General features: G+C 47.3%; 1 protein-coding gene across 1 annotated transcript in view; it reads right to left on the reverse strand.

Annotated features, from left to right (window-relative positions):
- GAS8 (growth arrest specific 8) overlaps positions 1-12,431 on the reverse strand; it is a 207,762-nt gene that overhangs the window by 53,607 nt on the left and 141,724 nt on the right. The window contains exon 7 of the mRNA XM_069635552.1: positions 7,451-7,618. Coding sequence (XP_069491653.1) covers positions 7,451-7,618 — 168 coding nt within the window. The remainder of the gene's footprint in view (positions 1-7,450; positions 7,619-12,431) is intronic.

The following is a 12,431-nucleotide window of genomic DNA, read 5'->3' on the forward strand; positions in this document are numbered from 1 at the left end:
GGTAGCCACGAATGAAGAGGAGGTAGCCAAGAACAGAGGGGAGGAGGTGGCCATGAATGGAGAAGTAGGAGGTGGCCAAGAATGAGGAGAAGACCCTGGCCAAGAATGAAGTGGAGGAGATGGTGGCTAACAGAGAGGAGAAGGTAGCCAAACAGAGGTAGAGGTGGTCAAGAACAAAGACAAGAGAGGGACTACTATGGAACCAATATTGAAGGGGGTTACAGAATCATTTGGTCTCCAGATTTTCAGTTATATGTTTAACAATAGACACTCAAGAAATTTGGAGTAGTGAGACAGAAGAGAGGTCCATAGATGGAAAGGTTACTGGGGTTAGCAGCAGATATTTTCAAGATGGAAAGGACAGCAGCCTTCTTGTAGCACACAAGTCGTCCCAGAAATTGAGCAATAGAGTGGAAGAAGGACAAAAGAAACATTAACTAATTGCTTCCAATCCTTTGATCATGTGCGGTAAAAAATTGTTTGCAAAACGAGGGTTCATAATCGTTCTTGGGCGTCAGTGTTGAACCGCTTTGCTCTAATGTCCAGCAAAGTGGTTTATGTCAGCATCAGTGGGCTGAAGCCTGACGGATGTCACTAAGAAATGCATTGAATGCAAGGTGAAATACGATTTGCAATGTCACCACTGCTTCTTGTGCTATGGCGATGCCATGGAGGCCATATTAATCTCTCGATCTTTCTATTACACCTGCCTAATCTCTACTCCTAGCTCCCATCACCACAAACTCTCACCTGCATTCCAGGCCGGCCAAGCCCTCCCCTTTGCTCCCCCTCTTTGTTCTATATTTATTTATTTTTACATTTATTAGGAGCACACACCTCTCAGGCATCACAGCCCACAGCCAGTTACACTCAATTATGGTCCGAAAGTCAGTTGCAGATGGCTAGGCGAGCACCAGGGAAGGGAGGTCGGCAAGCACCAGGGAAGGGAGGTCGGCAAGCACCACAGACAGGAGGTCGGCGAGCACCACAGACAGGAGGTCGGCGAGCACCACAGACAGGAGGTCGGCGAACACCACAGACAGGAGGTCGGCGAGCACCACAGACAGGAGGTCGGCGAGCACCACAGACAGGAGGTCGGCGAGCACCACAGACAGGAGGTCGGCGAGCACCACAGACAGGAGGTCGGCGAGCACCACAGACAGGAGGTCGGCGAGCACCAGAGACGAGAGGTCGGCGAGCACCAGAGACGAGAGGTCGGCGAGCACGCTAGACGAGAGGTCGGCGAGCACGCTAGACGAGAGGTCGGCGAGCACCAGAGACGAGAGGTCGGCGAGCACCAGGGAAGGGAGGTCGGCGAGCACCAGGGAAGGGAGGTCAGCGAGCGCCAACGACGGGAGGTCGGCGAGCACTGCAGACGGGAGGTCGGCGAGCACTGCAGACGGGAGGTCGGCGAGCACCAGCGACAGCAGGTCAGCGAACACTGCGGACAGGAAGTTGGCAAGCACCAGTGACGGGAGGTTGGCAAGCACCAGAGACGGGAAGTCGGCAAGCACCAGAGAGGAGAGGTCGGCAAGCACCAGAGAGGAGAGGTCGGCAAGCACCAGAGACGAGAGGTCGGCGAGCACCAGAGACGGGAGGTCGGCGAGCACCAACGACGGGAGGTCGGCGAGCACTGCAGACGGGAGGTCGGCGAGCACTGCAGACGAGAGGTCGGCGAGCACCAGAGACGAGAGGTCGGCGAGCACCAGAGACGAGAGGTCGGCGAGCACCAGAGACGAGAGGTCGGCGAGAACCAGAGACGAGAGGTCGGCGAGCACCAGAGACGAGAGGTCGGCGAGCACCAGAGACGAGAGGTCGGCGAGAACCAGAGACGGGAGGTCGGCGAGCACTGCAGACGGGAGGTCGGCGAGCACTGCAGACGGGAGGTCGGCGAGCACCAGCGACAGCAGGTCAGCGAACACCGCGGACAGGAAGTTGGCAAGCACCAGTGACGGGAGGTTGGCAAGCACCAGAGACGGGAGGTCGGCAAGCACCAGAGAGGAGAGGTCGGCAAGCACCAGAGACGAGAGGTCGGCGAGCACCAGAGACGAGAGGTCGGCGAGCACCAGAGACGAGAGGTCGGCGAGCACCAGAGACGAGAGGTCGGCGAGCACCAGAGACGAGAGGTCGGCGAGCACCAGAGACGAGAGGTCGGCGAGCACCAGAGACGAGAGGTCGGCGAGCACCAGAGACGAGAGGTCGGCGAGAACCAGAGACGAGAGGTCGGCGAGCACCAGGGAAGGGAGGTCGGCGAGCACCAGGGAAGGGAGGTCGGCGAGCACCAGGGAAGGGAGGTCGGCGAGCACCAGGGAAGGGAGGTCGGCGAGCACCAGGGAAGGGAGGTCGGCAAGCACCAGGGAAGGGAGGTCGGCAAGCACCAGGGAAGGGAAGTCGGCAAGCACCACAGACAGGAGGTCGGCGAGCACCACAGACAGGAGGTCGGCGAGCACCACAGACAGGAGGTAGGCGAACACCACAGACAGGAGGTCGGCGAGCACCACAGACAGGAGGTCGGCGAGCACCACAGACAGGAGGTCGGCGAGCACCACAGACAGGAGGTCGGCGAGCACCACAGACAGGAGGTCGGCGAGCACCACAGACAGGAGGTCGGCGAGCACCACAGACAGCACCACAGACAGGAGGTTGGCGAGCACCACAGACAGGAGGTTGCGAGCACCACAGACAGGAGGTCGGCGAGCACCACAGACAGGAGGTCGGCGAGCACCACAGACAGGAGGTCGGCGAGCACCACAGACAGGAGGTCGGCGAGCACCACAGACAGGAGGTCGGCGAGCACCACAGACAGGAGGTCGGCGAGCACCACAGACAGGAGATTGGAGAGAAAAAAAGAGACAGGAGGTTAGAAGGCAAAAGAAACCAGAGGTTGGGGGAGAGGAATAGAAAACTGGAGATAGGAGAAGGGGGCCAAGAATGAAGAGGGGGTAGCCAAGAACAAAGAGGACGAGCAGGAGGTAGCCACGAATGAAGAGGAGGTAGCCAAGAACAGAGGGGAGGAGGTGGCCATGAATGGAGAAGTAGGAGGTGGCCAAGAATGAGGAGAGGACCCTGGCCAAGAATGAAGTGGAGGAGATGGTGGCTAACAGAGAGGAGAAGGTAGCCAAACAGAGGTAGAGGTGGTCAAGAACAAAGACAAGAGAGGGACTACTATGGAACCAATATTGAAGGGGGTTACAGAATCATTTGGTCTCCAGATTTTCAGTTATATGTTTAACAATAGACAATCAAGAAATTTGGAGTAGTGAGACAGAAGAGAGGTCCATAGATGGAAAGGTTACTGGGGTTAGCAGCAGATATTTTCAAGATGGAAAGGACAGCAGCCTTCTTTTAGCACACAAGTCGTCCCAGAAATTGAGCAATAGAGTGGAAGAAGGACAAAAGAAACATTAACTAATTGCTTCCAATCCTTTGATCATGTGCGGTAAAAAATTGTTTGCAATTGCCACAGGATGGATTTACAGTTTGAAGGATATGGGCCAGTGTGGCTTCTGTGGTTTTGGATAAATGATGATAGACTGGGGGTCAGGGGTATTGTGGAGGTGCCTGGATATGAGAGGACTCTAAATGTGCCCAAGATGTGTCACATATCAAAGTTGTCCATTGACAAAGATGAGGATAAAGAGGGGTGCTTCCCATCAGTGGCAGCTAACCTATGGAACTTCCTCCCACCACACCCAAGACAAGAACCTTCCTACTGGACCTTCAGAAAGGCACTGAAAACCTGGCTATTCGAGTAAGCATCCATACTTTTACCTGGCTACCTCAACCTAGCCATCTGCAACTGACTTTCGGACCATAATTGAGTGTAACTGGCTGTGGGCTGTGATGCCTGAGAGGTGTGTGCTCTTAATAAATGTAAAAATAAATAAATATAGAACAAAGAGGGGGAGCAAAGGGGAGGGAATGCAGGTGAGAGTTTGTGGTGATGGGAGCTAGGAGTAGAGATTAGGCGGGTGTAACAGAAAGATCGAGAGATTTATATGGCCTCCATGGTATCGCCACAGCACAAGAAGCAGTGGTGACATTGCAAATCTTATTTCACCTTGCATTCAATGCATTTCTTAGTGACATCCGTCAGGCTTCAGCCCACTGATGCTGACATAAACCACTTTGCTGGACATTAGAGCAAAGCGGTTCAACACTGACGCCCAAGAACGATTATGAACCCTCGTTTTGCTTGACTGGTTTGCTTCATTTCATACGGTTTATGACACTATATCGCTCGACTTCCAGAAGAAATGTGGGGGTTTCAGCAGCAATGTCATCACCTGGTTCAGGGGCTTCCTTGCCAATAGCAAACATCAGGTTAAACTATGGTCATTTTTTTCTAATACCATGAATAACAAATTGAGTGTGCCAAAGGAATCTGTTAAAAAATAATATCAAGTTTTGATGTTTGATTCATGCTGCATTCTTCGTGGTAATTAGTGCTATGATAATAGTGATAATTATTAGCCAGTTTAATGGTTCTGAATGAATAGACCACGGAATCATAAAGGGCGGAGTTAGTCATGAAGGGATTCAATTTGTGAAGTAGAGGCTGGCCATATGTCTGAGGAGAGCACTTAAACTGTGAGCTATTTCCCAGGATAAAACCATGCTGCAAAGAACATCTTTTGACATGGAGACTTGGATCACATTAAGCCAGTGCTTAAAACCTCATACTAGCAACTGATCAAGCAAAGAACCAAACTGAACACCCTAAAGGTGTCATTTTAAATTACTAGGTTAAAAAAAGAAGCTTTTATTTGGTGGAGCAAGGGCACAGATCAGAATTACCGATTGTCACCTCCATCCACTCTGCCATGCAAGACCAAATGCATTTACACCAGCATTTGATTTTGATGCTGGTGCAAACGCATTTTAGTCCTATGGAATCTGCAAGTATTTAACACAACCTCATTCAGTCCTACCAATGCGGCTCCAGACCCAGATGCAGCACAGAAATGGCTACCAACAAAGTGATCGACGATGGCCTTAAAATCTTTGATGATGGCCATCCTTGCCTCCTGGTTCTCCTTGACATCTCAGTAGCATTTGACACAGTTGACCACCAGACACTCACCTACAATCTACATTGACACATGGGGATCAGCAAAATCGTTCTCTGCTGGTTCAAATCGTACCTTGCAAACAGCTGCCAGTTTCTACAAATGGATTCCTCCAGAACACCAATTATACCCATTGCCTGTGGAGTCCCACAAGGATCCATCCTCTCCCCCATGATCTTCAATATTTACATGGAACTGCTTGGGACCCCCTCACGCCACACAACACCCACAACCACCAATACACAGATGACACGCAGCTCTACCGCAAGATATCCTACATCGAAGACATCCACATGCTCAAGACCTGCCTCTAATTGATCCATTTGTGGATGTTCAGTGCTTACCTGAAACTCATCCCTCCAAGACGGAATTCCTACTCATGACCAGCAACACCAAACACCCTGACATCCAGACCTGGCTCTCTGCCATGCACTTCGCGGGCTTCACACCCCAGCTGACCACTGGTGATAAGTCCCTTGGGTTCGACATTGTCAGACACCTCTCCTTCAAACAGCACATAGCAAGGAAGACACAAATGGCTTGGTACCAACTTTCTTTCCTGTGGAAAATCTAGCCCTTCAGCCCAGAAAACAACTTCAGAACTGCTGACAAAGCCTTAGTCCTTTCCCACTTGGATGGTGGCAATGACCTTTTGGAGGTCCTTATGGTGAGTACCCTGGCTCTACTGAGATATGTCCTGCGTGCTGCGGCACAACTCATCAAAGTGCTCTGCAAATTCGACCCCATCACCAAGACACTCCTCTAACAGCAATGGCTTCAGCTGCAAGTCTGTATCATCTTGAAATCCTGCTGCATCATCTACAAAGCAGTCACCTTGAAGTTCCCAAACTACCTCACTGAGAAACTCAGCATTTCCGGAGGCCTATGATCCACCAGAAGTAAGGACATGTGCAGACTTGAACCCTGCCAGTGCAGGAAGGAAAGAAACAGAAGATAGGCCTTCTTGCACCAAGACTCTGGAATTCCCCATCAACATCAGACGTGCCCCCTCGCTTCTACAGCTCAGGAAGGACCTAGGTCCACACACCCTTCACACCCCACCCTTCCTGAGACTGGGTGATCTGATTGCCCACGGTTTGCTCTCCCAGAGGTACTTGTAGATCCATTGCTGACAATTGTCCTCTTTCCCCTGTTAGATCCCTACTCCCTTGTTTCTCTGCTCCCTAACCTTGTTCTTCCCCCAATGATTGTAAAGCGCTCCGTTGCTTCCCAAAGCTAGGTCCGTGCTCAATAAATACCCTAATAATAATTACAACATGCACCCAGCAGATTCCATAAGAATTCATGTACATGCCCCCCACCACGCATGCAAAGGGCAGGAAGCATTTAGGATTTTTTTGCATGACTAAGTGCATGCATGTCACAGAAACCCTTGTTGGCCTGCATTGCCATGCACAGTTTGCATTTTGTAGTGCAAACAAAGAAATAAGCATGGAGAGAACGATTGACATGTTAAGTGTACACATTTGCTGTCCCACTGTGATAATTACAGGGATTTGGAAATTGGGCGCCTATGTATTTTTCATAAATCTCCGGCTTTACACTTGTACACCTATCCAATATTTTTCAGCCCCTTGTGCCGAATAGACATCTCCCTGAACCTGCTTACTATGCACCAGGCCAAATACAGTGGATTTGGTTTGAAAACCCTACAATTGTCCATGGTTGCCAGTAGCAGAACTCGCTCCCTGCCTCCCCCTTTAAGGCTCAAAGAAAACATCCTGAAATTCCCAAAAGATTAAAACTTACCTCTTTAAACAGCTATAATTTTGAAGTCTAATATTCCTTCTAGCTCAACTGCCAATATTCCCCATCTGATAATTAGAGTCAAGTCAGTCATATTCCCAAGTAAAGCATTACCACAATGATAATTCTTGGTTCTTCGCTTTAAGGTTTGTTCCATCACCCTCCCTCACATAGGGCACACCTCATTAAGGATTAAACAACTGGTCTTCAAATGTGTTGCTATGTGGCTAATCCCATTGCTGCGCAACCAGACAGTTCCTTCAACGTCCCCTCAGTAACCATATTCCCACAAAGATCACTGATCCAGCAACCTAGTGCCAAGAAGTGCTTTACAAAAACATCAATCAATAAAAAAAATGATAAATTGTACCATAATCCCAGCTATATTGTCAAATCCTAATGCGCTAGGTTTTTGATGTCGCTGCATCAGCTGTACTAAATTAAAGGTCCAGCTATTAACAAATGTGATCACAAGACAAAGAAAAGTCTTTCATTTCCAGCCCAACACCTCATTATCTATTACGCTCTCCAAGTGCACCTTCCACTTTGCTAGTAAACGCTGCCCTGTGATCACCCATCATAGTATGGGCCCGAGTGATTGCTCAGAGACTCACAGCTAGGGATGCTTTGTCCTGGTCGTAGTTGGACATCTGCTTCTGAAGCTCGCTCAACTCCTCCCGAGCCTTCTGCAGTGGATCAACCAGTCGCCGATTGTGCAGCTGCATATCTTGCATTTCCTTTTCCATGCGGTCTTCTTTCTTCTTCATATCCTCCATTTGCTCCTGTGGTAAAGAAAACAGAAGATTGTGAGGAGAATGTATATATAGTGTTGAAAGGCAGATGAATATGTCATCCATAGCTTCTACCCATACCCCGCACCAATACCACAAGCGTGAGAGACGTTACTCACTTAGACTACCGTTCCGCCCTTATCCCCTGCAGGTACAGCAGGACTTTGGGAAGAATGTGAGCTGGAGATGACAAAAGCATTCAAACTAGCACTGTAACAGTAACAGCACATACACTAAACATGAAGCAAACATGCACTCCACATGATGAACATGTACAATAGGTAATATATGCATTTAGACATGAATACAAACATAGCATCCACAGACATGAAGAACACCAACATGACCAAATTATAAGGTGAATGGAACATGAACACGCAAATGTAGCTCGCTAACACAGAAACAAGGGTGTAATTGGGCAGCCATCTTCCTAAAAATGGAAGCCACAGCATGTTTCTGAATGAGCAAAGGCCTCATGACCTCAGGAAAACTCAAAAAGGCTGAATCCACAGAACTACATATCAGTGCAGAGCTCAGACAGTAGCTGACAACTAGTGCAAAGGTTAGAGTGAAATAAGGGAGGATTGGAACGGCGGAACAAAGGCACGAGATAGGAATTCCCAGGACGCAAGCAGTATACTCCCAGATGAATTAAGGTTTTATAAGAGTACAACCAGTCTTTGTTAGCTAGGTGCAGTAAAACAGTAAGTCAAAAGGTTCCATGAAGAATAACTCAAGGGTCTCCCTGGTGGCAACAGAATAAATGACACACACACATTAATATTAGCTAAAACCTCAATAAATAGGAGGCAATTACATTTCATACACAGTCTTTTAGCACATGACCCACAATTGGAGAACACCGATTCATTAGAAGCCAACATAGATAAGACACCTGAAGTACTCCACAAAATGCACACATGGACGCGAGGTGCCACACAAGGCCAAGTACAAAGGGATTGCCCGGTCTCATGAACTGAGAATGAGTGATGGTAACATTTTAATTGAAGAAAGAACAGTCCATGGGCCTCTCTCCCCCTACTCTATATCTGCTTATAGCTTGACGACCTGTCAAGTGTCAAATGTTAATTAGCAGAGAGCCAACCTATCAAAATCCCTGGTGTTGTGCTGTCCATTAAATAGTATGCCAACCAACTACTTGTCATAGAAATGATGTACTTTTTACCCTCATCAATATAGGAGTGGTTGCAGGTGGCGCTAACAGATACGTGTAACCCAATGAAATGTTTAACCCTTATGGAATCTATATGTAGCTAAAACCACTAACCTATCCCTGGTCCCCGTAGGTTTTGTAACCTGAGATTATGTTATGACATTAATGACACGTTTGTAGTATTTAAGCAAGTGTTTTTTATTAAAATGTTGTGAGCAGCGAGATTTGTATGCGTGTGTGCTGTCCCAGGTTTGTTTTGATGATAATAAAGCTGAACATTGTTGTGCACTTTGGGCCTCATTACACGGTATGCGGTAACCATGGCGCTATTGGTGCCATGGTTGCTGCCGGTATTTTACTGTGTCAGCCTTGGTGGATGGCGGAATTACAGCCCTACTCCAAGGTGAGCGGGGGTGGTAATTCCCCATTCACCAAGGCACTTCCCCATTCCCATTTTTGCCCCCATAGGGCTCAATGGGAATGGGGAAGGAGCTAATTACGGTACCGCAAATTGCGGTACCGTAATTAGCACCAAGGTCCCTTTGCGGGCCCGTTCCTTAACGGCTGGTAAAACCAGCCGTTAAGGTTGGGTCCCGCAAAGGGACCTCGTAGTAAGGCGGTAAGGGTTTACCAATGCCGGTGCCCTTACCGGTACCGTTAAACCCTTACCGCATTCCATGTAATGAGGCCCTTTGTCTTCTCCATCATTGAGTTTGGTTTGGACTGACTCCAATTCCTCTGGGTCTATTTAGGATTTTGAGACCCCCTTAACAATAACACAGAAACCTGCACCCGTCAAATTCAGTTCTGACTCTCTCTTGAGAAAGGAACTCTTAAATGGAAGAAAGTAATGTAAAAGTAAAGTCATTATTCCATTAGTTGTTTAAAATGTGATGGCTGTTCTTAATCACTTTAGTGCACTCATTCTAGACAACTAGTAGCAAATCTGTGTGAAGGAAGCCAATCATCCAGCTGTGCTTTAGCCTCAATTTGTAACCATCGCCTCAGGTATGTAACTTGAGAGCTACTCAAATCTAAATATTTATTTACCCATCACAACGCTAGGAAAGGACTAAAGGATAATCTGAGAGCATTACAAGGTTATGTTCGGATCAAAACAAGCCAAGTGCATTTAAATGATAGTCCCTTAAGAATTATAGTTTTTACCTCCATTGCTGCAGAGGTGAAGGGGGGTGGAAGGGCTGGGAACTCGTATGAGCTCTCACTGGTCTGGTGGTCTGTCTGAATTGGCTTTAAGATGGGCTGTCAAAGCAATTCTCCATTGCCAGAGTTTTTAAGTGGGTCAGAGAAGAGCTCTTCGGCCCTATTTAGCTGGTTGTGAAATTGCTTTCCCCTCATTCTGGTTCCCGTTCTGAGGGCTTGTGAACAGATTCTCTGTTCTTGCATTCAGCTTACAGCAGAATAATTTTGGTTTCTCTGATCGGAGTACACTGAAAAGATACCTTGGTGATTTTTTGTGTCGCTGTGTGAAGTCTTATTTGTAGCCCATGTTGTAAGGAAATAAATACTTTTTATATCAAAGTTTAAAAATGACAGTGCTAAGATACTACAAAAGTTAAATGGATCCAGTAAACGGCCAGTGCTTCAACACAGACGTTGTTCATGGTACGAAACAGGCGTTTCCTGAGCAGCAAATAAGTTCAGCAAGAGCACAAAGGCAGTTCAACCTCGTTCATGCCCCTTAGCACAGCTTTTATGGGACAGGCGGCAGCACATAACTCACTATAGACCTGCACCTTTTGTGTGGGTGGGGCACCTCCTATCCAGAGGTGTACCCACAGACTTCAGGACAGGCACCGCTGGAACAACAGTTACAGTGATTCTGTGCAACCCTGAACAAGCTATACATTCAGAGGATTTGGGGCTTATATAGATACATTTCAAGGCACACCGGTGTCCAGTGTTTCACATCTCCAGAAAGCAGACACCAAGAGGTAAAAGGTAGAAAGGGGGCATAAAGAATAGGTTACTAACATGCAATTGGCAAATCACGATCCTTGTCATGCGTTTAGAGTGACCAGTTGGTTACTCTGGCCCGTTATCATTCATTCTAGGACCACTACTCGAGCAGGCAAGCTCAGGGTACTTCATGATACTCCCAACATTCTTCTACCCTTCTAAAAGAACCAGCTGAGTGTGGAAACACTAGGATGATGGAATTACCCTTCAAAAAACACTCTACTTTTGTACAGTAGGCCCAAGCAGTGTTAAGGTTTTGTGAGACACCACAACAAAAAAATAGAAGGCATACAAAATGCATGGCTGCCCTAAATGAGATGGACGGAAGGAAGGAAGTAGTTCATATCCAGGACTAATACAGCACCTGATTCTACTTGAGGTAGGGTCAGGGATCATACAGTAATTTCCTCTGTTTGTCAGTGCTAATCAGAGAAAACGGACACTCTCTACAAGATCATGGGAGGTTTGAAAAATGCAGATTATCCTTCATGAATGAACAGATGAACACGCAAACCCTATAGTAAATACAGAAATAAACCCCATGGACTTTACACTGTGTAGCCATTATTATCCCACAAAAAGCAAGTTAACGTAATGAAGAGTTTTACAAAAGACATTCCAATTATTTTTGCACCTAAGAATATTAAGAAAACACAGTCTGAGTTTGCCAAAGAGAGGCATCTGGAAATATGACTTTCACAATGATTCCAGGACTCTTAGTCCTTGCTCCCCCTCCTTAAAACATAGTTGGGAATCAGCTGCCCTCCATAGAGGCCTGGAAAATTCATTCACAATGATATGCTGGGTATCATCAAGCACCACATGCATAGGTGCCCCCTTTTGCCAATTAAATTTGGAACGCAGACTATGTTTAGAGAGGATGGCATGATGGAGGTTGTGAAGGAGGAGGTGCAACTACTAATAGCAGAATCAGCAACGCAGTAATTTCTTTTTACTGTGGTGTCCTGCACTTCCTCCTCTCCATGGGGTTGGGAACCAGGCTATACATTGTAAAAGTAGTGGGGGGTCGGGGGGGGGGGAGTTGGAGCATATGGCAACCAGTTTCAAACAAACAGGTTGAAGAATGACCTTCTGTTCTTTAAGAACCAGCCAAATAGTAGAGCTTCGAAAAAGCATGAGGAGTGTCCCATGTAGCTTTTCTACAGATCTCTAATACTTGGACATGTCCCTGCAAAGGCTCCAATGTTGCGTTTGCTCCAACATGAATGCTTCTCGAAGAAGGAATACCTTGAAGCTGAAAAATGAGGAACCAAGCTACAATCCAGCTATGAGAGTTGTTTTAGATTTTCTTTTTGCCAACTTCAAGATCGCCATGTAAGGGCAAATAGACAGATGATGGGAATATCAGAAATACTTAGTTCTATAAGGCCATAAAAGGACCCCACAATTTCAAATAATCCACATCCTTATCTTTATTACGAAATGAAACCTTATCATACTGTGCCAAAACATGTAATTCCGTCAGCCATTCATCAACATTAGGTTTCTTCCTCGATTTCCAAACCCTGAGTATTAACTTGATAGCCACCATTATGGCCCTATCAATCCAACAAGAATGTCTCGCAATTCGACCACCCCTATCCTTACGGGAAAGTAAGATGACATTCACTGACGACCTGCGCAAAACCA

This window comes from Ambystoma mexicanum, chromosome 1q (assembly GCF_040938575.1).
Source record: "Ambystoma mexicanum isolate Mex_15411 chromosome 1q, UKY_AmexF1_1, whole genome shotgun sequence".
Lineage (NCBI taxonomy): Eukaryota > Metazoa > Chordata > Amphibia > Caudata > Ambystomatidae > Ambystoma > Ambystoma mexicanum.